The 27983-nt window shown below is 46.4% G+C and overlaps 7 protein-coding genes across 7 annotated transcripts; 4 read left to right on the forward strand and 3 right to left on the reverse strand.

Moving 5' to 3' along the window:
* SCP_0203750 (Transposon Tf2-1 polyprotein) lies at window positions 1–4005 on the reverse strand (the record flags this gene model as incomplete). The annotated part of the gene is made up of 7 exons (XM_027754290.1): window positions 1–558; window positions 1152–1374; window positions 1427–2358; window positions 2427–2468; window positions 2530–2711; window positions 2838–3765; window positions 4003–4005. 7 exons carry the CDS (start codon window positions 4003–4005, stop codon window positions 1–3), a joined length of 2868 nt encoding a protein of 955 aa, XP_027610091.1.
* A 1616-nt stretch (window positions 4006–5621) lies between these two features.
* Window positions 5622–6331, reverse strand: SCP_0203760 (hypothetical protein; the record flags this gene model as incomplete). The annotated part of the gene is made up of 2 exons (XM_027754291.1): window positions 5622–6149; window positions 6206–6331. 2 exons carry the CDS (start codon window positions 6329–6331, stop codon window positions 5622–5624), a joined length of 654 nt encoding a protein of 217 aa, XP_027610092.1.
* Window positions 6332–8391: 2060 nt separating this feature from the next.
* SCP_0203770 (hypothetical protein) lies at window positions 8392–8880 on the forward strand (the record flags this gene model as incomplete). Its single annotated transcript, XM_027754292.1, has 1 exon — window positions 8392–8880. The coding sequence occupies one exon, from the start codon at window positions 8392–8394 to the stop codon at window positions 8878–8880; it is 489 nt and encodes a 162-aa protein (XP_027610093.1).
* A 155-nt stretch (window positions 8881–9035) lies between these two features.
* SCP_0203780 (hypothetical protein) lies at window positions 9036–9668 on the forward strand (the record flags this gene model as incomplete). The annotated part of the gene is made up of 1 exon (XM_027754293.1): window positions 9036–9668. One exon carries the CDS (start codon window positions 9036–9038, stop codon window positions 9666–9668), a length of 633 nt encoding a protein of 210 aa, XP_027610094.1.
* A 66-nt stretch (window positions 9669–9734) lies between these two features.
* SCP_0203790 (hypothetical protein) lies at window positions 9735–10673 on the forward strand (the record flags this gene model as incomplete). Its single annotated transcript, XM_027754294.1, has 1 exon — window positions 9735–10673. One exon carries the CDS (start codon window positions 9735–9737, stop codon window positions 10671–10673), a length of 939 nt encoding a protein of 312 aa, XP_027610095.1.
* Window positions 10674–12073: 1400 nt separating this feature from the next.
* SCP_0203800 (hypothetical protein) lies at window positions 12074–12616 on the forward strand (the record flags this gene model as incomplete). Its single annotated transcript, XM_027754295.1, has 1 exon — window positions 12074–12616. One exon carries the CDS (start codon window positions 12074–12076, stop codon window positions 12614–12616), a length of 543 nt encoding a protein of 180 aa, XP_027610096.1.
* A 1262-nt stretch (window positions 12617–13878) lies between these two features.
* On the reverse strand, window positions 13879–27722 carry SCP_0203810 (acetyl-CoA synthetase-like protein; the record flags this gene model as incomplete). The annotated part of the gene is made up of 19 exons (XM_027754296.1): window positions 13879–14649; window positions 23563–23970; window positions 24026–24279; window positions 24336–24479; window positions 24540–24573; window positions 24631–25162; window positions 25226–25485; window positions 25538–25595; window positions 25658–25808; window positions 25862–25880; window positions 25937–26095; window positions 26150–26247; window positions 26303–26337; window positions 26389–26471; window positions 26530–26583; window positions 26636–26767; window positions 26821–26981; window positions 27067–27372; window positions 27428–27722. 19 exons carry the CDS (start codon window positions 27720–27722, stop codon window positions 13879–13881), a joined length of 3954 nt encoding a protein of 1317 aa, XP_027610097.1.
* Window positions 27723–27983: the final 261 nt, after the last annotated feature.

The raw sequence follows: 27983 nt of genomic DNA on the forward strand, positions 1-27983 counted from the left end.
TCAGCGGGGTAACCACACATCATGCTCTGGACCATATCCGCGGAAGCGCACAAGGTATTGGAAGCCGTGACCTCGAGGACGGTGGTCAACAATAGATTCGACTTCCCATTCCTCAACGCCATCAGTGGTGATAATAGGGCCCGGCTGGCTGCATTGGTGTGAAGGGAAAAGCTCCGGGTCATTTTCGAGCCAAGGCTTGAGGAGCGAGGAATGGAAAGTGGGGAAGATGTTGGTGGATGTGGGGAGATCAAGGGTGTATGCAGAAAATTCAGGGTAGGAGTGGAGGATGCTGTATGGGCCGTCATAATGAACCATGAATTTAGCTACTCGGTTGTCGCCATGCTGCATGTAGTCACAGTGGCGGTGGAAGGTGGAAAGCATCACTTTATCTCCAACCACATAGGAAATCTCTTCACTGTGCAAGTGGTTAGCCAGTGCCGCCTGGTTAACCTTCGCGAGGAAGAGATTGTCTTGAGCTTCCATGACGTCCATATCGAGGTGCGTGAAAAGCTCAGCGGCACGTGTGGCCTCATTCAAGGCATCATCCGCCAATGACACCTGAGAGAAGGGGGGCACAAGGCATGGAGAACGGTCAGTTTTTAACTGGAAGGGGGAGAAATCGGTTGAGTTATTAATGGTGTTTATGATGCAGAAATGAATGCGGGGTAGGGCACACACCCAGCCACGTTGGTTACAAGCGACATGATACCGTAAGGCTTGTATCACCATTTTATTCGACTGTTCGGAGGCATCATCTGTTTGGGGGTGGTATGCTGAGGACATTTTCAACCTGACCCCAGTAAGACGGTGAAGTGCTTTCCAAAAGGTGCTGATGAAAAGTTTGTCGCGATCGGAGACAATGTTGAGCGGGAGATGATGTCGAGCGAGAGACCGTTCTTGCAGTACCAGTGGTCAAAGAATTGGGTCGTGAAGGTCTCTGCGGTGATGTCAGTGCAAGTGGGGATGAGTCGAACATCAGAGTTCAGACGGTCGGTGATGGTCGCGATGCAATTGAAACCATTGTCCTCTGGGAGTGGCCCGATGAAATTGATCACTATGCTGTCACATCGTCCGTCCGGTATCGGTAGAGGATGCAGTGGGCCGTGTGGTTTATGGGTTGGCGACTTATTGTGCTGGCAGTCTTCGCACACCGGAACATACATGTGTTCGAGTTCGGTGTGCATGTTAGGCCAGTAGTAGGTGTCGCGAATTGCTGCGTAAGACTTGTCGAAGCCAAAGTGACCAAGTGAGTCATGCGCAAGGCAGAAGATGGCCTCACACAGCTTGGGTACTTGGGGGAATGACAAGCCTGTTGCCAATGTAAAGGAGTCCATCCTGTTCACGAACACCGAGGGATCCAGATGTGGAGCGTAACTTTTGACACCACTTGTCTTGGACATATCCCGTGCGCAGTGCCGAGAGTCACACAGGATCTGCAGCAATTGATAATCGGCTGGCAGCGGAGGCGAACACTGCAATAGATTCCGGAATGTCGCAGAGCGATCGTGTTGCAATGTGTATGAGTGAGACAGCGACACATGCAGAAGGGTCGATAATGATGGTGTCAGCAGGTATGCATGAGAGGATGTCCGCAGTGATGTTTTCCTCGCCTTTGATATTTCTGATGTCAAAGTCGTACTGTACGAGGAATTCTTGCCAGTGGGCTTGTCTCCTGGAGAGTTCCTTTTGGTGGAAGAAATTCTCCAGAGTACGGTGATCAGTGTAGATGGTAAAGGGAACACCAAGCAAGTTGACACACCACTTTTTAAGTGCATGCACAATCACGAGAAGTTCTTTCTCATGCACTGGGTAGTTAAGCTCTGCACCTTTGAGGGTGCAGCTCTCGAAGGCTACTGGGTGAGCGGTCTCCAATGATTCACTGTACGAAAGAAGCGCACCTGTGCAGAAGTCGCTGGCATCGCAAGATACAAAGATTTTGTTGTTACCCATGTTATCGTGATCAATGGAGGTGAGAACTTCGCGACTACAGACAAGCATCTTAATACTGTCGAAGGCTGCTTGGCGGCTATCCATCCACGTCGGAAAATTGAGCTCGGCATCCTTAGTAGTAAGAGGGTTGAGAAGGTGCGTGAAGTCAGTGAGTTTGGGGAGGAACAGTGCTATGTAGCAGACGAGCCCGAGAAAGGCCCGAACTTGGGACGTGCTGTGCGGCATGGACCAGTTCAGGATTTTCTCGACTTTCTGAGGGTCGGGCTGTATGCCATCCTGTGATATGATGTGACCTAGAAAGGAGAGCTCCGTGAGGAAAAGTGAGGTCTTCTTATCGGAGCAGTAAAGGTGGTGTGCACGAAGTGCCTCAAGGACTGTGCACATATTATGAATGTGTTCCTCGAGAGTCTGTGATCAAATGATAATGTCATCAAGGTATACGTGGCAGATCTTACCAATCAATGGGCGAAGTGCACCAAACATCCGTCATTGGTGCATAGAGGGCGCATTCCAGCAATCTTGTGGCATTATCAGCCATTCGTAAAGTCCAAAGGGAGTAGTCACAGCAGTGTACTTTACATCATCGGGATGAACATGGGTCTGGAAGAAGGAGTTGGTCATGTCGATCTTACCCCAGATCTTACCCTTGGCGCAGTCAGCGAGGATATCACTGATGAGAGGGAGGGGGTGCATGTCCGGGACAGTGTTTGCGTTGAGTGCACGATAGTCATTAACCCAACGGAGAAGGGCTGTGGGGTCAGCTTTGGGAATAAGAAAGGCGGGTGAGGCATATGGGCTATCAGAGGGGCGCATTCAACCTGCGTGGAGGTGTCCATCAAGAAGTTGCTTCCACACTTCTCGATATTTCTTCAGACAGTCATACTGACAGTGCTGGATGAACATACTGGGGTCCTTGAGGACAAAATGATGGTAGATGTCTGTAGGAAGTTCATTGAGGTGTGGAATGTCGTCGGGAAAGAGATCGCTGAATTCGTCTTTGATTTTGCGATTCTCAGACTCGAGAGTCATCTGGAATGCGAGTTCTTCAGTGTGCTTCCGAATTGCATGTACAGCGGTGGCGGCCTCATCCACTGTGTGCTCATCACAGTGAGTTTGACAGTCAGCAGTACGTTCAGCAAGTTCATGAAAGAGGAATGCAACTGGAATTATTGAAGGTGCGAGTGATGGTGGAGGCGAAACGGCGAGGGGTGCCAGTTTGCAGATGTCATGTCCGGTGGACTTGTCAGTGATGGAATCACATTTGTGGTCGACGATAAGGCGGTTTGTCTTTAGAAAGGGTCGACCGGCAATGATAGGATAACAACACAATGATACAATGATGGCGCGACAAGTGACAGAGGACCAAGACAAATCTGGAGATGAAACTCGGAGCTTAACCCACTCAACCGAATCCTTAGACTCCATACCCCACACATCTCCTAGCAGAAAAGGCTGCGGGAGTTTGCAATGACGCAAACCAAGACATGAGATGAGTTCTGACCTAATCAGAACTGCAGGGGAACTGGAATCAATCAGCATTGGAAGCGGGTCAGAGTCGAGACGCGGGCCATGCACAATTCCTGACCAGGGAATGTGTGCGACGGTGAAGGGAGCGAGTGGGGGTTGTATGTACTCAGGTTCAGAATCTGAGCCCGTGCCGAGGATGCCAGTGGTGGCGGTCAACAGCGTAGAGTTCACATTGATGGTGCCGACATTAAAGGTGATGTCATCGACAGACTCGGAGACAGCGGCGACATTGGCACGGGGTTTCGCATTCTCTTTACCCTTGGCGCGACGGGCTGATTCAACGTCTGCCTGAGTGAACGTGTGATAGGATGACACATCAGGGAATGAGTCAGTGCAATGGTGAAGGGACGTGTAGTGCGCTGAGGTAGGAATCACATCTGTGAAGCGGTCTCACATTTCGAAAATACCACAGGGTGCTACACAACAGACCCTAGTCCGACAGCAATTGGAAGCTGGTCACCAGTGGTGGCCAGCATTGTATAACAATACTGCAGGTAGCTGGGCAAGGTGTTGTTCACTACTCACCATTTCTTGTCAATTGTCAAAGTTATTGTTAACAACAGTCTGAGAGGATTGTAATACAATAACAACTTGTACAAAACAACTTGCACTCAGCCAGACTTGAACCCTGGTCTTCCGGACACATAATTACATAAGCACATGCCGCACACACAATCTACCAACTGCTCCATTAGGCCAGGCATTTCTTTTAGCCTCAATTCTATATAAGGCTACTGCCTTCTCTAATATACATATTAGAATCTTAACTACTATATCCTGTTACTGTGACTTCTAACAGTGATTGAGGTCCCTGTTAATAAGTCTTTGAATGTCTAATATTAAGCATTTCTTTTTTAGTTCAGTAAATATTCAAATAAGATTAAAACTATAATATCAAAATTTATAGATGTAATAAAGCAATTAGAAGAGTGAAATAAATAGAAAAATGTAGGCAAATAACTCTTAGCCACAGTAACAACAGGATATAGTAGTTATTACAGAGGCAGTCTCCCTATAGTGGTAGGGTAGTTAGGTCCTAGCGGAGTTTTAAAAACCTAACCTACCGGCGCGGGCGGGCCTGCGTCATGTGCATTCTTAATGCGGCAGGAGACCTGCCACAAATGGCATTTCTGACATAAGCAAGCACCTCTGCTTTGGATGCCATGCAACACCTACTTAGATTACACACTTTGCAGCATGTTTTTATAAAAAATTGTGTGTGTAATTGAGAGCTTTATATGCTCTCTAACCATGCAAGATGACTGCTCAAGTGGAGTTTGAGATGGAGATCCATTCAGGGTAACATTGACCTGCAATTGAATCTCTGCTCGGGGACTTTTCTTCTATACATTGCATGTCCTGGCAGTGAAAATTATGCCTGACAAAACTTGTGGTGTCATAGGAATTTTCTCCAGTTGCAAGAGGAAGTCCTTGCATTTGGACAGTTACAGGGAACGCAACTGCACTAGGCCCAAGTTCAGCTGTGCTGCAAGAGGTACACACACACTCGCCCAGAGGGCAAGGACAAAATTTAGAGGATTTTTGCATGCCATCAACTTGGAATCTCTAGAGAACCCATGCCTCTAAGGTTGCACTGCAAGAAGAGCTGTCTTTGCAGTGATGTTTGTACATCTGACCATACTGCAAAGATTGAATATAACTCGACAACATCATTATGGATTGTACCTAAGTAACATACAAACTGATGTTCATACCCCGGAGAACCCATGTGTTGGAGTCGAGGACACAGCGAGCATCATGTAGAGCTGCAGAGTGAATTCTTTCTCACTCACTCGAATTAATTTCATTTAATTAATTTAATTTTCGTTGACCCTACCACTATAAGTAGACTGCCATTACAGAAGATTCTAATATGTATATTAGAGAAGGCAGTAGCCTTATATAGAATTGAGGCTAAAAGAAATGCCTGGCCTAATGGAGCAGTTGGTAGATTGTGTATGCGGCATGTGCTTATGTAATTATGTGTCCGGAAGACCAGGGTTCAAGCCTGGCTGAGTGCAAGTTGTTTTGTACAAGTTGTTATTGTATTACAATCCTCTCAGACTGTTGTTAACAATAACTTTGACAATTGACAAGAAATGGTGAGTAGTGAACAACACCTTGCCCAGCTACCTGGGCCATTGTTATACAAAAGTGGGAACCACAGCTGAGCTGGTTATCGGAGGAGGGAACACTACGAGCCCGAATGCTATTTCTAACTCCTCAACTACGATCCGCAACCGCCTCAGAGTACCATCCGCCAACTCGCATCTACCGGTGATCCCATGCATGACATTGTACAGTTCACAGGTCGCGTTGCGCAATGTCTCAACCTGAAGGTGCAAGGTTCCTAATGGCAATAAAGCAAAACTAAGGAACACGATTTCAGGGAAATGGGGATAGGATGACTGTGCACCAATGTCAGGAAGTGAGTGACCCAAACCAAAGTCCTCGTGGACAGCGGGGTCATCATACAGAATGCGCACAGTCAAACTATGAGGAATGACAGCGGAAAGGTGGTCAGCAATCTGAGGGACCATCCGACGACCAGCTTCCACAGTGCGAGCCGTTGCAAGATGTATTTCCACTTGGGCAAGGACAGGAATATCACACGGAAGGGGTAGGATGATCCCCACGCTGGCCGCTTCAGACTGGGCTTGGACCATGAAGATCTGAGGGACGTGTGAGGACCAGACAGCAAAGGAACATATGCTCGCAGAAGCCTCACCAGCAGGACGTGCATCTGGACTGCCCATGCCTTCCACAGTATCAGATCGAAGGGCTCGGTAAAGATCTCAATGCGAAGAAGAGCTTCTGCAAGGGTGTATTTGTGAAGGATGACACTGGCGTCCATGAATGGGAGATTGAGTTTGGGATGGGAGATGCCTCCGAGGCAGGTGGACCCTTATTAGGTGCTCGGGTGGGTTCGGTGATGGAGGATCCCTCAGAATGAGTAGGAGCATGAGGGGATGGGATTGCGAGATATGGCGTGATGGGCAGTGATTCAGCAGAGCGATTGTTAAGCAGATGCAGGCAGTATCGGGAGGGCAGGAAAGGTCAGGACTGTTACAACGCTCCTCGCTTATGGCACGTCTTTTCTTTTTCTTTTCTTTGTTCCCTTTACATTACCAGACCACGTGATCCAACATGTGACTCATCAGAGCGCAACCTCCGATTCTCTATCCAGATAACCAGAACCCCTAGTCTAGGGTTACACCGGATCCAACTCCGGACCTTCTTCTTATCACACATGCAAGATGTGCATGTATGCCTCATCTTTACCTCGTTCTAATACACGACTTGTTATCCCCATTAGTACTAATTATCTCTCACGATCTTACTCAGCTTTTCCATACATATTACTTCCTCGCTGTTACTTTGCCCAGACATTGTTTCACCTTATCTAGCCAATGAACAATCTCGTATTACTGCATAGTACTGCGGATACCTTTTGTATAAGTAGATGACCTCGTCAAGCTGGATCCTCATCTTGACCTGGTTACCATTAAACCAGCTTTTCACTTGTCTTTGACTGAGATCGACCGTTAGTAGCAGACAGCTACTGCGAGTCATAAGAATGAACCCTGATTGACCTTCAGTGCGAGGATATCGCCAGAAGTGTCTCTTGAACGGACTTGTGTCTTAGACTAAGACCTTGTCTCATGACGACTTGACTTGACGCTCGTGTTTCGCTGCCGCATAACATTAGGTCGAGATCTTATTACTCTCTGTGACTTTCCAAAGTCTAACAATGAACTACCGACTGGACTGAACCTTGAAGACTGAACGATACACCCGGATTCAATTGCTAAAGCGCCGTTTGAGATTACTTTGTAATCAAGGCAGCTGAAGGGATAGACTGATCACTCATCTTTGAAAAGGGGTCTGTCCGAGAGACCAATAGGCTGAGGAGGCTGAGATAATCACTCGAGCAATTAGCAAATAGGTGTATCAGTTTGAAGACAGAAGACACTCTACAGGCTTGTTAGCCGATAATGAACGAACCCACTTAGTTGAGGATGGTGTGTAGTCTACGTGTAGACATAGGTCACACAGAAGAAATTATCCACGCTGGATTTGAACTTTATCAACCCGACTGCTCTTCCCAAGCAGTACATCGACCTTCTCCCATCTCAGGCAGAGTGGGACGTGCAGAGGAACATACACTTTTTAAACGGACGACCCTTATTCATCAGACCAGATCAACACATCGATCACCCAGGTGGTGACTACAAAGCAACTCTACCCCATAACATTGGAGAGCTTGTACTGCTACATATCGCAGACAGCGGTATACTGATCTCTTATCAAGGAGAAAGACCAGATGCCCCTTGGAACCCCCCTGTCCAGAATCCCATACCACAATCGACTCTTGCACCAATTGTAACCGTTGACATTCCACCAGTGGCTACAATTACCATGGATGAAAGTCGTCACCATGTTAGCCAAAAGGAACTTAGTTTTATAAAACCCGAGATCTTCAACGGTTCAGACCGTTCAAAGCTCAGGGAATTTATAAACCAATGCAAGAATTACATGGCAGGAAATAGCCATGTCTACCAAGAGGACAATCAGAAGATTGCATTTGTGCTGTCGCACATGCAAGGAGGGACAGCAGGATCATAGGTGCAGAGTTTCATAGAAACAAAACTCATCAATGACAACTTCCTTTCTTATGGAAGTTGGACGGAGTTCATTAGGGATGTGAACAAAGCATTCAGCGATGAAAACATTGAAGAAACCGCTCGTACCTTGTTGCGTAACATCAAACAAGGAACTTGAACTGCGGACGACTACATTGCCAAATTCCGATCACTTGTACCGAAAGCGAAACTAGAAGATGCCGGAAATATCGAATATTTCAAGTGGGGACTTAACGACCCACTCCGACAAAGGATATATGGGATGGAGAGCATGCCCAAGACACTTGACAAGTGGTACAAATATACCTCGCAGTTTGACAACCAATGGAGATCTGCTCAGATCTTCAAGCGAGGAGCCACTATGATGACACGAGGTAAAGGCCGATCTACCCATCGTCCTTATTACTCGACTTCTGCAAAGGATCCAAATGCAATGGATGTTGATCATATTAATATCTCGCGCTTATTCCCGGACAAGCGACAGAAGAGAATGAAAGAAGGATTATGTTTCCTATGCAGACAGAAGGGCCATATAGCCAACGACAGACAATTCCACTCCCAGTCTGGAAGTTTCTCCCATGCTAGAACGATACAGCCCGGGTTGGACATGGACACGATCACATGGATCAAGAAGATGCGAGAAGACCTCGCACAGAAGAAGGAGATGCCGAAGAAAGAAACCAGAGAGGAACAGATCGCCTATGTGCAAAACATCTTCAATGACATGACTGATGAAGAACGAACCCAGTTGGGTTTTTGAAACGACGGCCACTAGTAACGCATGGACCGTCGCATCTTACCGTATCTCCCCTCGTTATTTGTAACACTAGCGGAAATTCAATCACTGTGAATATTTCGTTGGGAGAGAAGGAAGACATTGCAGCAGAAGCCTTGATCAATTCCGGTGCAGCCGAAATGTTCATGCATATTCACTTTGTGGAAGAAAATGATTTCATCAAATGGGAATTACCAAAACCGATTAAAGTCGTAAATGCGAACGGCACACCAAATCAGATGGGTACTATTACCCACTGTACGTGGAAGATGATGAAGATCAGAGGAAGGAAGACATTTACTCGCTTCCTCTTGACCAGCATTGGCAAAGAGAATATACTTCTCGGCATGTCGTGGCTTAAACGCCTCAATCTGATGATCAATTGGGAAACCGGTGACTTTTGGTTTGGCAAAGATGCCAAATGGCCACCAAAACCCACCGTCAAAGATGCACCAGATGAAGAAGTTTCAATTTTCAAAGAAGACGAATCCCCGGAGTTAATCACCACTGAAACTTCTCCTATCTCATTTGGACATTCAGAATCTATCAGAGAAATCATGGCCGATAACACTGAGCGTGGCAAGTTACCCGCAGTGCAGAATGATACCAAACCAGATGAACCACTGTTAGAACCCTCTATGGATCAGCTTGATGATGACGATCTAGTTATCTCCTATATCGCGGGAGAACCAGTTATTGGAATATTCGAACCCATCAGGAAGGAATCGCCTTTGACGAATGAAGAGACTGGAACCGCAGTCTTCACGATATGAAGAGGCCCCACCATTGGAAGGATGACGCACAGTACTCGATCCTCATTATTCTGTAATGCACAGAATATGGTCTTTTATAAACCATCTGGTAAATCACAGGAATTGGCACAACAGGCACACAAGGAAGCATCAGCTGCAGACAAACCCAAAACTGTTGAGGAGTTGGTCCCTGACTACCTCCACAATTTGAAGTCAGTCTTTGAAAAGAAAGCAGCTGAACGCTTCCCAGAAACCAGGCCTTGGGACCACGCCATTGACTTGAAACCTGATTTTGTTCCACGCGACTGTAAAGTCTATCCGTTATCGCTCAAGGAACAAGGAGCGATGGATGACTTTTTGGAAGAAAATCTGCAAAAAGGATACATTCGACCATCGAAATCCCCCATGGCCTCACCATTCTTCTTTGTTAGAAAGAAAGACGGAGCATTACGTCCCTGTCAGGATTACCAATACCTGAATGAAGGGACAGTTAAGAACGCCTACCCCCTTCCGCTCATTTCTGAGCTCATGGATCAACTCAAGGGTGCATCAATCTTTACAAAAATGGATCTACGCTCGGGATATAACAATGTCAGAGTCAAAGATGGTGACCAATGGAAAGGCGTGTTTAAGACAAACTGCGGACTTTTCGAACCTATGGTCATGTTCTTTGGACTTTGCAACTCCCCGGCGACTTTCCAAATGATGATGAATGCACTCTTCGAGGACATAATCAACGAAGGATGGATAGTCATTTACATGGATGATATCCTCATTTTCTCGAACAATTTGGAACAACATCACATTCGAACCCGACGTGTACTCCAACGACTCAAAAACAATGACCTATTCCTTAAACCAGAAAAGTGTTTCTTTAATGTTAAGGAAGTCGAATTCCTAGGCATGATTATTCGAGAGAACTACATCAGCATGGACCCTATCAAACTTAAAGGAATTGCAGAATGGCCTGAACCAAGCACGGTAAAAGGTGTTCGCTCTTTCCTCGGGTTTGGAAACTTCTACTGAAAATTCATTGCCAACTTCTCGAATATTGCCAAACCATTGATGAACCTTACGTGTACCGCTGCTGGATCTCCACCTTTTGAATGGACAACAGAATGTCAGACAGCTTTTGATACATTGAAATAACGATTCAGCACTGCCCCGGTATTGTTGCTGCCCGACAAAGCAAAACCCTTTATTGTCGAATCTGACACTTCCAAGTTTGCTACGGGTGCAGTTTTATGCCAAGCTGATATCAATGGAGACCTCCATCCTTGTGCCTACATTTCACAGATGCTCAATTCAGCTGAACGGAACTACGAGATCTACGACTGTGAACTCCTCGGAATCATTTGAGCCCTTACCGAATGGCGCCATTATCTAAAAGGCTCTCCTCATCCCGTCGAAGTTTGCAGTGATCACAAGAACCTCATGTACTTCCGTACAGCCCAGAATTTAAACCGCCGACAAGCATGATGGAGTCTCAAATTATCACAATTTGATCTTCACCTCATCCATGTCCCTGGCACTCAGATGGTCCAATCTGATGCGCTATCTTGTTGTAATGGACTCGATGACAGTGAAAGTGACAATGAAGATCACATCCTTTTACCTGATGCACTGTTTGTGCGATCCATTTCCCCAATGCTATTTGACGAAATCAGAAATCATGCAGCAAAGGACCTCATTGTTCATGAAGCCCTTGAAGCGATTGCGCACAAAGGGCCATTCGAAATCGTTGAAGTCATCGGACCAGCCAACTATCATCTCAAACTCCCGAAGACCTGGCAAGTTCATTCTGTGTTCCATGCCGCCCTTCTATCTCCTTATCGCGAAAATAACATACATGGTCCGAATTATGTGAACCCACCACCTGATGTCGTGGATAACAAAGAAGAGTACAAAGTTGAAGCCATCCTAAATCACAAGGCATACCGAGGTCACCTGAGGTACTTAGTCAAGTGGAAGGGATATTTGTCAGCAGAAAACTCATGGGAACCTGCCCACAATTTACAGAATGCAAAGCAGACCCTCAACGCATATAAAAGGACCAGGGGAATTAAGTAAAGGATGAGGAAACTGGAATGACTACCATGACGGCCTTCCTCGTTGTCTTTCTAATTGTCCTCCACTGCACAACCCTCGCTTTCCTTTGGATCATCCACAGAATCCTTATCAGACGACTCATCGAACATACACTCTTCACATGAGACAACCCACACGCTAACGGCTGGGGTGATCAGAACAATGCTTGGAACTGACCAGGCAGTTCTTATCTCCATGAGAATACTCTTTATTGCCCAATGGATTTTCATCTATTTGATTGTCACCCACATCCACGACATTCTATTTCACATCACAGATAACCGCGATCCCCTTAATGACCGAAAGGTATAAAAGGAGGAGAAGACGACGTATCATCAATGCCCACTTCTGCTATTGACGACCTTGTTCACAACATACTCGCTAAAGTCGCTTCCACAATTATGAGCATCCCCGCATCACCTATGCTTGTCAATGGAGTACCCTCCCGCACACAGACACCCTTCATCCGCGCTTCGTCGAATTCACCTTCAATCGAACTCAGTCATGCATCGGACGAACAAGAATTTGCCACACATCTGATCTCTGCCATCCGGATTCCCGTTGACTTCACAGAGATTCTAGTTGCCCTAAGGAATCGCCCGCAAGATCGACAAGCAGTGGTTTCTATGCAGCGAGCATTAGAAATGGTCGAGTGGATGCAGACAGCCAGACAAGAGCTCATCGCAGTGGAGGAAAGGACGAGTAGAGCCCGAACCAGAGTAGACCAAGTCTGGTCTCTGATGTGCAGTACGGTCACTCGTACAGCACAGGAGATCTGGAGGGAGCATGGGGACAAAGACATCGGGCACATCCTTGGATACACCATTGATGGGAGACCCGCATCCACTCCTCGTTCATCACCAGAACCAATTCCTGTTTGACCTCGCCCCCCTCGTTCACATGTACCTACTGGTCGATCCCCATTATCGCAACCCTCCTTCTCACACGCATCAACTTCTTTGCATCGCAGTCATCCCTATCGTGATGAACATATGCATGAACGAGGACCACAAACCGGACGGCGGACGTGCTACAGATGTGGAGGTGATCATTATGTTTGGGACTGTCCCCGACGACGATGAAGACTACAATATTTCTTGTGGGACAAGAAACGTTAGACGGGAGCTGATGTTACAACACTCCTCGTTTATGGCACGTCTTTTCTTTTTCTTTTCTTTGTTCCCTTTACATTACCAGACCACGTGATTCAACACATGACTCATCAGAGCGCAACCTCCGATTCTCTATCCAGATAACCAGAACCCCTAGTCTAGGGTTACACCGGATCCAACTCCGGACCTTCTTCTTATCACACATGCAAGATGTGCATGTATGCCTCATCTTTACCTCGTTCTGATACACGACTTGTTATCCCCATTAGTACTAATTATCTCTCATGATCTTACTCAGCTTTTCCATACATATTACTTCCTCGCTGTTACCTTGCCCAGACATTGTTTCACCTTATCTAGCCAATGAACAATCTCGTATTACTGCATAGTACTGCGGATACCTTTTGTATAAGTAGACGACCTCGTCAAGCTGGATCCTCATCTTGACCTGGTTACCATTAAACCAGCTTTTCACTTGCCTTTGACTGAGATCGACCGTTAGTAGCAGACAGCTACTGCGAGTCATAAGAACGAACCCTGATCGACCTTCAGTGTGAGGACATCGCCAGAAGTGTCTCTTGAACGGACTTGTGTCTTAGACTAAGACCTTGTCTCGTGACGACTTGACTTGATGCTCATGTTTCACTGCCACATAACAAGGACCAGTTTAAGTATGATGGCAGGGGAAGAGGTCAGGGAGAACCCACCATCCCGGAAGGTACGCTTGCAAAAGCCTCACCCACATTCCCATCCCATCCAGTTAGTGCATCTTTGGGCAGTCTTGCGTTTTGTGCATTTTCTGGGCAGTCTTGCATTTCCACATTTCAGTGTTCTCCTTAGAGCAGTGCAATTTTACTCCGATGCATTTCCAGCGATTATTGCGACTACAGAGATTTTCCTAGCTATGCTTTCAGGCTACCCACCTCATACCTCTGGAATAGACTCTTCTCCTTCATTGCATCTCAGACCTCACACGGACTTGATTCCGCTCATACTCCACCTTTCTGGCTTGCGATGGAACTATAATCTTGTCAACAGTCACGCCCGCATTCTTTCTCGAGGACGAAGAATTTGCGACATTTGAAACATCCGTCGTTGTCGTGAAGGAGTTTCAATTCTTCATCAGTGAGCGGGGGAAGCTTTGGACCTTTGGGGTGGGAGGCGTTCCCCTTGGTCATAGTTAGCAGAGGGACTTTGGTGCATGCAGATGCGCCTGTGATGCGGAGAATGTGCGCTTGTTTGCGCATACGGACAGTGTCGAGCTGGGTGAGTTTGTCTTTCCAGTCCTTGAATGAGGCTATGGTCTTGACCTCGTCTTTGTCGCAGGTGAACCGAAGATCTTTGCAGACATTGGCAGAGATCTGGGCGCAGAGGCGGGCATCATCGAGATGAGAGTTTATACCGCAGAGAGTGGTGTTCAGCTTCTCCATGCTGAAAACCCAATCTTCGAAACTCTCATCTTCCTTCTGATGAGTGCAAAGTAGTTGCATCAGAACGGCCAAGTCCCACCCCTTGGGGAGGAAGCGAGAATGGAAAGCGGCAAGGAAATCTTTCCACATCATTGCGTCAAAGATGTCAGAGTCGTTGTAATACCAGTCGCTAATAATAGTGTCCTGGAAGCCGCCCGTAACCTTGGCCACCTTCTTATCATTGGTGACATCATTGTGTTTAAAATACTGGAGGCAGGTGTTCTCCCATGCATGAGCAACAGCGGGAGTGATCTTGCTGGCAGTTAGGATGGGGGGGGTGCTTGGCCGAGGATTGTATGATCGTGGTGACTCCCAGCGCGGAAGTAGACATGACTGTGGTCGTGGGAGTATCTGAATCTGAATCTGTCGATGGCGATCTCGAGCATTGCATTACCGCTGGTGATGTAGGTCGGGTAGATAATAGCGATAGGTCCGAGAGATCGGTGGTTGAGAGGGACAAGAGAGATGAGATTGGTCGTGATTCCGGGTTTAGAATCTCCAGGATATTCTCGATGTCATGAAATGGGAGGAGATTAGCGAGACGATGAATTTGAGAGTGAGTGTTGGGCAGCAGGATGGGCAAGACGGTGGTGGTGTAGGCTCAACAGCGGTCTACATCACGGGTGTCTACAGGATGGTTCCATTGGAGCAGCGGTGTTTTAGCGGTGGGGCAATGCTTCCGCGGCCATCTTGGCATGCAGATTGATCTGACGGTAGGATAGCCTATTAGGCTCAGAGATGCGTTCACAAAGAGACGTGTGGTGTGGAAGGACAGTTCATTTGGTGTTTTAAACAAAGTGTGAGCCGGTTGTCTTCCGGCGAGCACTCGAAACAAAACAGAAATGAGATTTCTTCATTGCAGCGTACAGAACGGGTCTCATAAGTACGTGAGAGCCAAATGAGTGAGTATGGAACATACCTTCATTGCAACATACAGAATGGGTCTGAGTTGCAATGAAGGGGTGATGCGGATATGAACCTTCATCGGGAATAGCCGTGTAACCCTACATCGGGGTTACAGCCACCAGTATACCACATAAGGGTTATTTGTTTGGGCCAAATAAGTTTCCGCGCGACTCGTGACCTGCACGTTATTATGCAATACACTGTAACCTGGTGAGGTCAATGAAAATTGGGTGTGATGTGTGACCACCAGAGTGATTGAAATAATACAGTATTTACACCCATTTGCATAAAAAACTGCAGATTGTGATTTCACAATGACATATTTGTCCCACACAAATAACACCATATGCAGTAGACCGGGTGGCACTGAAAATCCTCGGCATAGCCTGGTGCAGGCCTTGTAGGCACCAGATGCATCGGAAAGGAGTTGAGGTTGTAGAACTTGCATGCCTGCAGAGACTCATGGCCCTCACGAAGCCATTAAGCAAGTCGAGCAGGTATACAAGATTTTTTGCCCACCACCCGACATATCGTGTAAGGGAATATTTGTTCTGAACAAACAGCTCGCTGCACATTGTGATCTGCAGTTTTTTATGCAAACAGGTGTAATACTCTGTTTTTAATGTTGAAAACATGTGATCATGTGACATATTGTAACTCACTTAGAGCTTCGATCCCATCTCTTCTGCCCCATCTTACACATCTTACTTCACTGGCATCCTTGTAATTACTTGTCATCTTGTCTCATCCTCTTCATGCATTACTTTACTGCCCAATAATTTTATCATTTTCCTCTATCTCTTTTCCTTACTTTACATTACTTTGTGCTACCTTACTGGCTGATGAGGTCCCTATTACGTATTTGAGCTATTTTATTAGCATAGTGTAAGCAGGCCCAGTTGTGGGTACACTTCACTCAGATCAGATCGGGAATGTAACAGGTGCGAGCTATACCTTCGTTGCCATAAGGGGGAGAGTAAATACTACAGTGCAGAGCTGATAGCGAGTACATACCTTCATTGCTGTAAGGGGGAGAGTAAAGAAGAGGCAATGAAGTTGAACATCATATAAACAGTATGGACAGAATAGGAAGGAGAGACAAACAATGTAGTAAGCACGTGAACAGGGTTACACTCTCACTGACCAAAAAAACTGGCGTGGGGGTGGAAGGATCAAAGAAGAAAAAGGGAAGAAGAATGTCGAAAGCAAGGGTTGAAGAAGTAAGCAGGAAGGGTCCAAAGGGAAGGTCCTTGAGCAGAGCGTATTGAGCACCAGTGGATTTTGAGGTGACTTATGCCATTAAGCCTTATTCTTACAGAAATGTATCGAGTGCTTGAAGGTCCATGACCTCAGCACCAGGTATCCAAGTATCAGATTCGGGTCTGTAACCAGTCCATTGTATGAGGTAATGCCAACTGCGACCATGGCAGCGGTGTTCGAGTATGCGATCGACTCTTCCTGATCATCAGGTGTGATGATCGGACCAGGTTGAGTGAGTTTGTGGGATGGAAAAAGGGTGGCATCATTAGTAAGAAAGGGGTGCAAGAGAGAGGAGTGGAAGATTGGAAAGATAGACATGTGTTAAAAATATCTTTTAAGCACAGATAATCCTTTGGATTATCCTTAGGATTATCTTAAAAATTCTTCAAAGATAATCCAGAAAGATCATCTTTAGTTTGAGATAGACTGCTTAGTTAGGGGGAAGTTAATCCTTTTTTTGTGCTTATTAGCACTAAAGATTATCCTCAATAACTGACATCACTGCTCTCACACAGATCATCCCTTCTTTGTTCTAGTTGGGTTTAGGTGTTTGTGTCGGGTGTGCACTCATCACCATGTCAAGCAGGAGATTCTGAAAACATACCAGATCCTGGCAATTCAAGACCTGCAGCCAAGGTGAAGCAGACCAGGAGGCTTGCAGAAGCGACATGCAATGCCCTTGCAGTGTCCCAAGTAGGAGCAAGTGTGCAGAGCACTAATGGTGTGCCTGCACAGATGTCTGGAAGGCCTAGCTGTACACACATTGTACCTATGCAACTGGATTCATGGTGGACTGCCTCCGGGAAGGGCCTGCCAATCGTGGCAGCAGGTCGCGAGAATGAAGCGATAGGTGTAAGAATGGCAACGAGGAAGGGGGGAAAAAGGATTGCCCGTGACAATTCCGAGTGCATGATTCGTGTATCCTGTTGTGTATACCATGTTGATTCTGACCCTTACAGTGATGCATTGGTGAAGAAGAAGAAGAGATAGTGGAACCATGTGCGTGGGATCGGGGAGTATTGAGACGTGTTTACTACGTTCCTTGAATGTCTACTTTTGTCTCACATTGTGTCAAGTTGATTTCTTGCTGTCGTTCTAGTGTAGTTGGTGCTCGTGGTTCTCGTAGTGTAAATCTTGCTTCTTGGTGATAAGGGGCAGTAGCGTAGTTGAGGAAAGAAAGAAAATTGTGGCTATGACAATATATTTATTGTCATAGCTCTTGTGCATTGTGCATCTGAAACATCAGGTTCTGACTTGGCAGTATAAAATTTTGCATGGACACTGGACTCTGTGGATGCAGCCGGTCAGGTGTGGATTGATATATAAAACATCTGTGGTAAGTGACACATGATATATGAAACACCTCTAACTACCAGAATGTAAATACAACGAGATTCTTGTCAAGGTTAAGCTCCTCTGCTAACGGTTCCACATCTGATGAGTTCACCATGTGCGATGTGTCAGTGGTCATCTGAGTAGGAGTCAGTGCAATGAGAATTTTTAGCATCATGTCAGTAAAGGTCATTAAAATAATTTGCAACTCCGGCAGTAAGACCGAACTTACAATTTTCATGAGGGCTTCACTATGATACAAAACTCGTCCTAGATGCATGTGATGCAGGGCAGACACAAGGTTTCTTCTCAATGCCATCTTCTCGGAATGGATCTCTGGTCCATAGGTTAATGTATGCTCATAATGCAGTTCAGACATTCCATACTAACTTGCATAGCACTGCTAACACAAAGATACAGATATTGTAATAAGACGCAGAGCGATGAGGAGGCTGTAGAACTACTGAGATAGCCAAATCAGGTAGAGAGTGGGACAGGCGGGATACCTGAATGTCTATCTAAGATCCAGTGGTGATGTGAAGGCAGCACAGATATCTATCTCAGATGCACGCAGCTGAGGACAGACTATAAAGGAAATCTGGCACTGGGGCCGGGGAGCACTATGGAAGTGTGGGCAGAATTGATGTGCTGAGATCTGAAACAGCCAAAATTACCCCCAGAGTGCCAGAGAGGACTAATATGTCATTATAGATGCCAGATGCCTTCATATATGAGCACTGGTGATGATGATGATGAACTCAACATTTATATACCGCAGCAAGCAAACTACATGCTAAGATGTGGTGGTCACCGGCCAGTACAAACTGTACAACAGGTAACCAATGTGATGGAAGTGGGGTGCATTGGGTAAGGCTTAAGAGTGATATAGTAAATAAAAGGTGTACATGTGTAGGCATACGAGTGTCATAGCAGATCGACACTGGAACCAAGACAAAAAGCAGAGACAAAAAATCAGAAAACTCCTGTCCTCTCACTGACCTCTCGCTTTTACTCTGTGCTTTGATGGGTCAGAACTGACAACATCCACCTATGCCTCCTGCTCAAGCTCTGCTCGCACCCCAACCATCCCAGACAAGGGTAGAGGGTCTCAGCATTCCTGCTGTACTACTCATCATCTAACTACTGTGCTGTAAGGCTTCTGCAGAAATGCATTCCTGCTAGACCAGTGATCTTCCAAGCTTCATGCTGCAGTTCTTCAGTAGATGCTCCTGTGAGTAGGTGGTGTAGGATGAAAGAGAAGGTGAACCAGAATGATAGGATATGGCAACCATAGCTAAAATGAGGTATTACATGAGTGGGCATATGGGTGAAGGTCGGAATCCAGATCCGGTGTGAGCCTCGCTGTAGGATTGAATAAGGTGCTGAGTCTGCACACAGCGGGCGCAATGACTGGACATAGCTGGAAACCAGTTGACGGTGAGCCTCCGGTGTTAGTAGAGTGTCAAGAATTAATAAATGAGAGATAAAAAGGGTGGATTGATCACAGTGATACACTCCCTGCAACTCTGGCCTCTGAAAACACATTTTTCAGTGATCGCTCTGACCTCACTACTCTATGCCTTAACCTCCGAGATGCATCCGACCCTTTCGTGACATTTGGCGAACTTTTGCGACTTCGTGTAACTTTGTTCAACTTTACTCAACTCCTCATGACTTCTCATCGAGATTTGACATTCTTTCATCACTCATACACCACTCTTGCGTCTCCCCACTGTCAGATATCACTTACCCATTACCCTTGGGTCTTGTCCGATGCGCCCTGGCTGATTTTCTTCTAAGTCCGTACTTCCCCAACATCGCGCCACCTCTCTGGATGTCGCGCCGATGCGCTGGTTCGTCGCACTGACTTATCAGTGTCGCTCAATGATCGCACCCCCTTGTTTTGCAAATCCCATTCCCTTTATCGTTTGACCTTCCCCTTCAAGACTCCTACCTTTGTGCTGGACCGGAGATGCCATTAGAGTGTTCTATGTGGTTCAGGACAAGTAGCATATGTTTTATTTCAATTTCCCTCTACTTTACTATTCTTCTCCATTGCTAATGTATGACATTCACCTCTCCACTCACTTTACCTATTTTTCCATTGGTCCTAGACCATTGCGACTCTTTTCGATGTCAGGATCCATTGTCTGACATTTCGCGACTTCCGCATTTTCTCTCCCTTTGTCCCCCTCTATAAAGACCTGCTGTATCTACATCAATTATCATTGAAGACCAGTAGGAGACTGCCCCCTTCACTTCAGATCACCAAGAAACTGCATTTACTGCAATAGCAATTTTGAACTGTGATATACCCCACTGCGACATAGCGAGACTGCGAGACTGCGATATAGCGAGACTGCGATATAGCGAGACTGCGATATAGCGAGACTGCGATATAGCGATATAGCGAGACTGCAATATAGCGAGACTGCATACTGCGACTGCGATAGCAAACTGCGACACTGCGATAGCGACATAGCAACATAGCGATATACTACCTGTGTTAGTCTTACTCCGACTTTTGCGTTAAACTGACTGCAACTTTGTCGAGATGGCGAATACTGCATTTCCCCATAGCATTCTACCCCCACAGATAGTTCCCTTCCCCTTTGCGATTTAGTTCATCTTTGCCTATGAGTTTGGTGATCGCATCGTGACTTTAGCTTCCACTCTCTGACTTTTGCGACTTTGTCATAGATTGTCAGTTGACTTCGTGTTTACATCGTGAACCCTTGTTCTCTTACAGGTTGCATCCCCCATTGGCTTAGGTGGAGGTTCTGGGACCCACTTACATCATTTTACAGCTGTGACACCCTTCCCTCTCACACAGATCACCCTGCTTCTTGTTTGATTTAGTTGGGTTTAGGTGTCTGTGTCGGGTGTGCACTCATCAGCGGTTGCACCGGATGTACCACCGTGGCAGTGGGTAAGAGTCATCAGAGGATGCTAACAACTGGTAGCAGATGCGATGAGGAGCTGTCAGCTTTAGGAGTCTGATGGAGTAAGGGAGGTTGTGGGCCCTCCCTGGGCATAGCTCAGAACATCCTCTCTTGCCCAGCTAATAAGCATGAAAAAACTTGGACCAGGTGATGGTACAGGTTCAAAAGGCTCTTTCGATATGAGCACTGGTGAACGTAGTGTTATTGGCGAAACCTCGCCACCTCGCCTCACCAGCATGACAAATGGTGATTGCCAGGCCGATGAGCTCCCTCCTGCTGGTGAAACTTGGCGAAACTTACACCATATGATGGTCAGATGATGCCACGGCCCATCTTTTTGAGCCTCCAATTCCTACATATGGAATTTCAGCACTCATACTTCCAAATCAGTCCAGTTTACCTATGCCCTGTGACCGTGACATGGTCTGATGTTCCTCAAATTTATACAGCTGAATTATATTTGAAGTTAAAAGCCACATCTGAGTGAGGACTAGGAGACTTCCATATACACAGCTGAGGCAGGAACTGCAAAAATGTAGGAACATCAGTTTCTTATATTATCTCTAGGTCTGTAAATACATCAGGAAAATCCCAATTTGACTTTGCCACTTTTTACTACTTATTCCGACTTGATTGCTCCTTTTAAAGCTTGTACAAGTCAAATCAAGCTGATCTCAGTACTTATCGGGCTTGTTTCCTTGGATAAGTCCAAAAAGGGAACAAAGTGAGCTAAAGTAAAAATGGGATTTTTCTGATGTACCCTAGACATGGATATAGTGAAAATTTCGATGTTTCTGCAGTTTTGCCACACTCGCCGACCCTCACCATGCATCAGGAAAACCCCACTTTTCCTTAAAAGGATACTTAAATAATGTAAATGGACTTATGGTCCTTATTTAAGGACATAAGGACAAAAAGGTCCTAAGGCATATTCTCTGAGTGTCTGAAATTCGACTTATTTGAACACTTATAGCCTTAAATAAGGGTTGTCAGACCCAAAAGCCTAAATAAGTCCATAAGAGAAAGTTGGGTTTTCCTGATGTCACTGGAGGCAAAAGTGGATGTTCTGCCTTGGAACAGTGTCTGAACATCCAAGGAACAGATTATGTTTTTGGACATGTCACATGTTCTGAACATGGTAAGAAACATCTAATATGTCTCGCACAATATTCCATTGGAGAGCATGCTGGAGACATATTGCATGTACCATTCTGGAACATATAATATGTCTCACACAATGTCTCATTGGAGAATGTCCTGCAGACTTGCTGCATGTTTCATTCTGGAACATTTATCATTTTGCTACTATATTCTGGGCTTGTCTCTTGGTGCAATATGCTCTGTATAATAAGGATTTCCCATGGCCAAACACATTACATTTCTGGCCACCATTAATTTTCAGAACATTGTGAGAAGATGTTAAGTGCTCCTACTCCAAACATACAAGATGTCCTGGGCACCAAGAATATTTGCAGTACATGTAAAATTTTAGTATGATTTTAGTATGTATCATACATCCGCAAAACCCAACTTTTACTTAAAAGGGTACTTAAATGACTTAAATGGACTTACAATCCTTATTTAAGGGTATAAGGTCAAAAAAGAGCCTAATGCATATTATATAAGTGTCTGAAATCAGACTTATTGACACTTATTTGAAGACTTATTACCTTAAATAAGGGTTGTAAGACCAAAAAGTCAAAATAGCTCTGTAAGAAAAAGTTGGGTTTTGCTGATGTACATGTACTGCAGATGTTCTTGGTGCCCAGGACATCTTGTATGTTTGGAGTAGGAGCACTTAACATCTTCTCACAATGTTCTGAAGATTAATGGCGGCCAGAAATGTAATGTGTTTGGCCATGGGAAATCCTTATTATACAGAGCATATTGCACCAAGAGACAAGCCCAGAATATAGTAGCAAAATGATAAATGTTCCAGAATGAAACATGCAGCAAGTCTGCAGGACATTCTCCAATGAGACATTGTGTGAGACATATTATATGTTCCAGAATGGTACATGCAACATGTCTCCAGCATGCTCTCCAATGGAACATTGTGCAGGACATATTAGATGTTCCTTACCATGTTCAGAACATGTGACATGTCCAAAAACATAATCTGTTCCTTGGATGTTCAGACACTGTTCCAAGGCAGAACATCCACTTTTGCCCCCAGTGTGTGCCTGGCGGCTTGAGTTTCACCTCGCTGGCACTTGGCGAGGCCTTCCAGGAGTTTTGCCCACAACACTAGGTGAACAGTAAGCACAGACATTCATGTATAACATTATAGGTAATGACCAGTCATTTATCTACTAATCAACATGACACATAGGCCTGCCCACCCTGCAGACCCCATCACGTGAAATGCGGTCAGTTCTTGGTATGAGACTAACCATTTTTCGGAGATTTCGCACCGGACCTCGGGCCAAAGGGGACAATTTCGGGGATGTTGTGCACATAAGTTGTACCGGCTTTTCGACCATTTTCGGGGGTCCGAGATCGAAGGTCCGGCATGCGGTGGGCCCAATTTCAGGGATTCAGACATCGGAGCTCATAAGGGATTGCGGGGGTCCTACTATAGGCTATAGATCTCTCAGATTGTGACTGAGGGAGGTGAGGGGTAGCACACTTCGTGTGACAGACAAGTCAAAGATACATTGTCGCCAAGACACCAATAATATATCTTATGTTCACCCCGATAATGTAATCCTACATCCTGGACAAACAAATTTGATGCACACTGTTAACAAAGTTATGCCTTAGAAAACATCCCAACCTGGCGCCAATATGTCAACCATTTTCGCACATCGTCAGGGCCCAGCTTGCGAATCTGGGGGTCAGCCAGCGTCGGCGACGATGCCATAGCATGCTTGATGGAGAGATTAGGGAAACCCATAGCCAGCGCTCCATTTGCCAGCGGCGCGACTCTTTTAAAGAAGGGGAGTAGTCGAAGGGCATGGTACTTCTGCAACAACGCAACATCCACCCTGCCTGAACCGCCTTCGGACGACAGCTGAGCACCTTCCTGGAGCATAGTGAGCCACTCAGCATAAGAGATTAGCTTGATTGAGAGTTCGGAAGAGATGACCGAAGCGAGTGAAGACCAAGAGACTGGACGCGGATGATTCAGATGAACAAACAAATTTCCTTCCGAAGCCCTGCGGAAGTCCGCAATCGCCCGGGAAGCATACTCCGACGGTATCCAGTTTACATCCTGTACATGTGTGCATCAGATCATCTCCGACGAGCCGTTGAGGAATATAACGAACCCGGGTGTCATCTGGGAAATACCCCATAGCTGCGGCGGTCTGAACGAGGGAAGGGAACCATTCGTTCACATTCCAAGCACCATCCACCCCACCAGTGACTTGGCCGACACGAACAACCACAGGCTTCAACGTCGTCTTGGCTGCGGCTTCAGATAAAATCTGCTCAGAAACCCACTTCGACTCTGCATAACCACTGCCGACAGCAGCATTTGGCTCAATCGCAGCTTCAGCCTGAATACCATTGGCCTGAAGGTCTAAAGAACAGAAGAATAGTCAATGCCTCGGCATATTGGAAGTCCTCGAGGCATACTTTGGAAGACACCAATGGAGCTGGTGTATATTAACAGCGGTGGCTTGGGGAAAGGCGACGACAGTGCCCAGTCAATCAAATGACGCAACCCTTTCACATTTGACTCAAACGATACAAGGGAGAGATTGAAATCGACACGCCAAGCTGTAGCAGTGCAGAAACGGATTAGCAGATGGATATAAGTCCCAGAAGATAGGTACGAACCATTATGTATAATATGCGTCACAGACTGGTGCATCTGTGGACGTAAATCATTGATGAACAAAGCCAGCTTGTGGTCATATAGTTGACCTACCTTCTTAAAGACACTCTCGGGAACCCCGAAGTAGGAGCTGGTCAGATCGCCTTCAAGTAGGACAACCTTAGCCGAATCTAAAATTGCAGCATCCAGTCCGCGCTCGAGCAGAGCTATCTTCTGTCTTTCTAGGAGGGCCACCCCAGACTTGCTCCCTCTGTTTAGGGCATAAATACGCAATATCTGAGGATCCAGAGACAGCTGGACTAGAATATGGCATCCCAAGCTGCCCGTTGTTCCCGTTAACAGCACGACGTCTCCCGTCTGCAGTGGCGCTATGCCAGCTATAGGCTGGTGCATCGGCAGGTTCTCACTATACTTAGCAGCCATCGCACGCATTGTGTCCACTTTGTTCTCCAGAGAAATATCGGCATTCTCGTCGGTTCCGAATGCCAGCGCCGAGATGTAAGTTGAGAGGCGTGCGATGGAAGGATATTCGTAGACGAAGTTTCCAAAATTCCGACGGACATCCAACTGGGCGGAGTCCCGCAATCCACGCAAGATTGTGTTACGTATCCACGTTGCTTGCAGACTAGGTATACCAACGAGGTTGAACTACCAAAAGCACAGGCCTACAAGTAGCAAATACACATACCTGTCACATCCATGTTGAAACAAGTCATCGTCATCGTCGATATTTCGGCCAAGGACCTTGACCACAACCGCACGGACGAATTCATGGGTTGCGACTACATCCCAGTGAGAAGGGACAGGGATGTTGTCTTGCGCGCTTTCCTCCACCAAGTTGTATGCCTCACTGATTTCATCCTCATACAGATTGATGATAGCTTGACGACGCGCAGTGTTCTTGGCAGTGTACGTGAATGGTTTTGCAGGTTTCGCCACCAAAATCATCTTCAAGGGAACTTTGAATCAACAGAGCCGGCATAAATTTCCAGAGACGCACCTCCTTGAATAGTCTGGAGTGCTGAGGAGCAAATGTGTTCATCCGCTCCACCGTAGGCCTATTCATTCAAAGCCACTGAGCGCAGGTCTACTAGACTGAACAAATGAATTGGATGTATACCACATATTGTTTCTGAATGCCGCGAGTTTGACACCATCGGCAGGATCGAATTTGAACTCTATCTTCGGGTCTACGAGAATACCGGCTTGGAATCTGCCACGGCCAAACATCACTGATGACTGTACATGTGGGTCCTGGTTGAGAATGTTCTCTGAGAGGCTATTAGATATCTACGCAGGCAGTGAAAGCAAATGGATGCAGTACCTAGTGGCCCAGGATTCGTCTATTTGAGATCCGCCAATGAGTTTATTGCAAGAGGGGCAAATAGATGCAACGGACCTTCTCTCCTGTATTATGCATAATCTGATCATCAGTACGTCCGAAAACTCGCCAATAACCAGGTTTGGTAGGGTGAGGGGCGAGCAGGTCTGACGTTGCATATGCATCCCGACCATCGACCTTCGTATTAAACACATTGAGCTGATGGTATTCGTTCGACTGAGAACAAGAGCGTATCAGTCTTCGAAGTGGTCTGCTGACCTGTCAACGCACCACCGTTACGAGCTCGAAGGTGTTGTTACCATTCGGCACCATTTTGGGAGTTACAAGCTTTGGGAAGGTGAAGTACTCCCAGTCGTAACTAACGGTAGCTAAACAAATAAACTATTGGTGTCGCACGTTGCAGTAGAATCAAAGAACAATTACCCGGGAGGACGGGGCTCATGATACCACCTTCAGAGCTGTTGTTACATCAGTCCATTTTCCAGCCGTATTTCAGCCATCACTCTCACCAGCCGTACAGAATGAAGATAGAGACACCCTGTGAAGTAAGGAAGTCTCCCGCTTCCTTGTTCAAAGGACCCCCACCGTAGAACTATACAGATCCGCGTCCTCAGAAACAATTATCTATGTGCAGGAATAAAGGCACTCACCAACCCCCCACGGGTGGCGAGCCATTTAACGTAATCAGGTTCACGAGCCCAAGCCTATGTATATATATGCTCAGTCAACGAAAATGTTCGAAGCCAAGCGTCCTACCTCGATAAAAGACGGAACACAGAAAATAATGTCGCTATTCGTCGCCTTGGCATCTTTGAAAAGGGCATCTAGTGTAGGCACAGGGGAGGGGGACTTGGGCTCGAAAGTGCTTGCAACAAGACCACATGAAGCCTGGAACGGTGAGTTCGGTTATTGATATGCTTAGAATATCCGGGTGAACTTACCGTCCAAGAGAGCTGCAGCAAGCCCATACCATGGTACATCGGCATTGCATGCAAGGACAGGACCTGGTTGGTGAGATCACGCCCGCCAAACCACGGTATCAAACAATAGGCTACCAAACGACTGGCAGTCACAGGGATAGGCTTAGGGAAAGCTGTCGACCCTGTTGACAAAACTCAGACACGCAAAAAATATAATTCCGAGACACATGCCTGACGAATGAAGAACCATGACTGTAACATCGGGACCCTTGGATTTGTCGTACACCAAGCCATCAGCGGGAACAGCCTCTGCGGTGGAGAGAAATAGCTCCTCGAAGAGTAGCATTGGTGACATTTCTGGAGTGGTAGCAGAAGGATATTGTGTTTCAAGGATATCGAGCGCGGATTTAACGAGATCTAACATTGATTGTTCGCGGCCCACCAGAATGTGCTTGACTGCAACTTTGCTGATAAGGTAGGCGACGACTTCCGGAGAATTACGGGGAGAAATTGGGAAGGCCACATAGTTCGCTCTCATGATACTCATCACCGTAGTGAAGTACGGGATAGTATCTGTTGCAAGGACAGTCATAATGAATCACAAAACCATGACAAGAGGAACATTTACCTGATGGCGCAAGAATGGCTACAACTGGATTTTCTTTCATCCCAGGTGTCCAATTCATACGCTTCCTGACGACTCTTGCACCCACGTGGATAGCACGTACAGCTTCAGGCCAATAGATGGTCCTAATACCGCCGTCGTCTTTGGAAAAGACAAAAAGACGATGGTCGGGTGTGTTTGCAAGGTGCCAGTCGAATATCTCTGGCAACGTCATTGATCCATCGATGGGAGGCGGACAGAAGGTGCGGCTTGACAGAGCCTGAGTCTGCGGAGGAGATGGAATCGTGGACGTAGACATGGCGGAGCAGGGCGAAGTTTGGCTCATTCCCTACATATTTAAAGACGTCCGCTGATACCAAAAGAATACTTCGCATTTCGAATTGTATCGGCACGACCTCTGCAATCTCTATTAAGCCACCATGTGCTGGTCGGAGATGCGGGCTCCCATATGGCGTCAGATGGAGACAAATGGACCGATAGAGAAAAACCTGATTCCTTATGAGGTCCCGAGCGCTGGTAGCAAGAGTTCCTAGCGCTAACAAGAGAACATGATGATTCG

Source organism: Sparassis crispa (assembly GCF_003851025.1).
Source record: "Sparassis crispa DNA, contig_000001F, whole genome shotgun sequence".
NCBI classification, from domain to species: Eukaryota; Fungi; Basidiomycota; class Agaricomycetes; order Polyporales; family Sparassidaceae; genus Sparassis; species Sparassis crispa.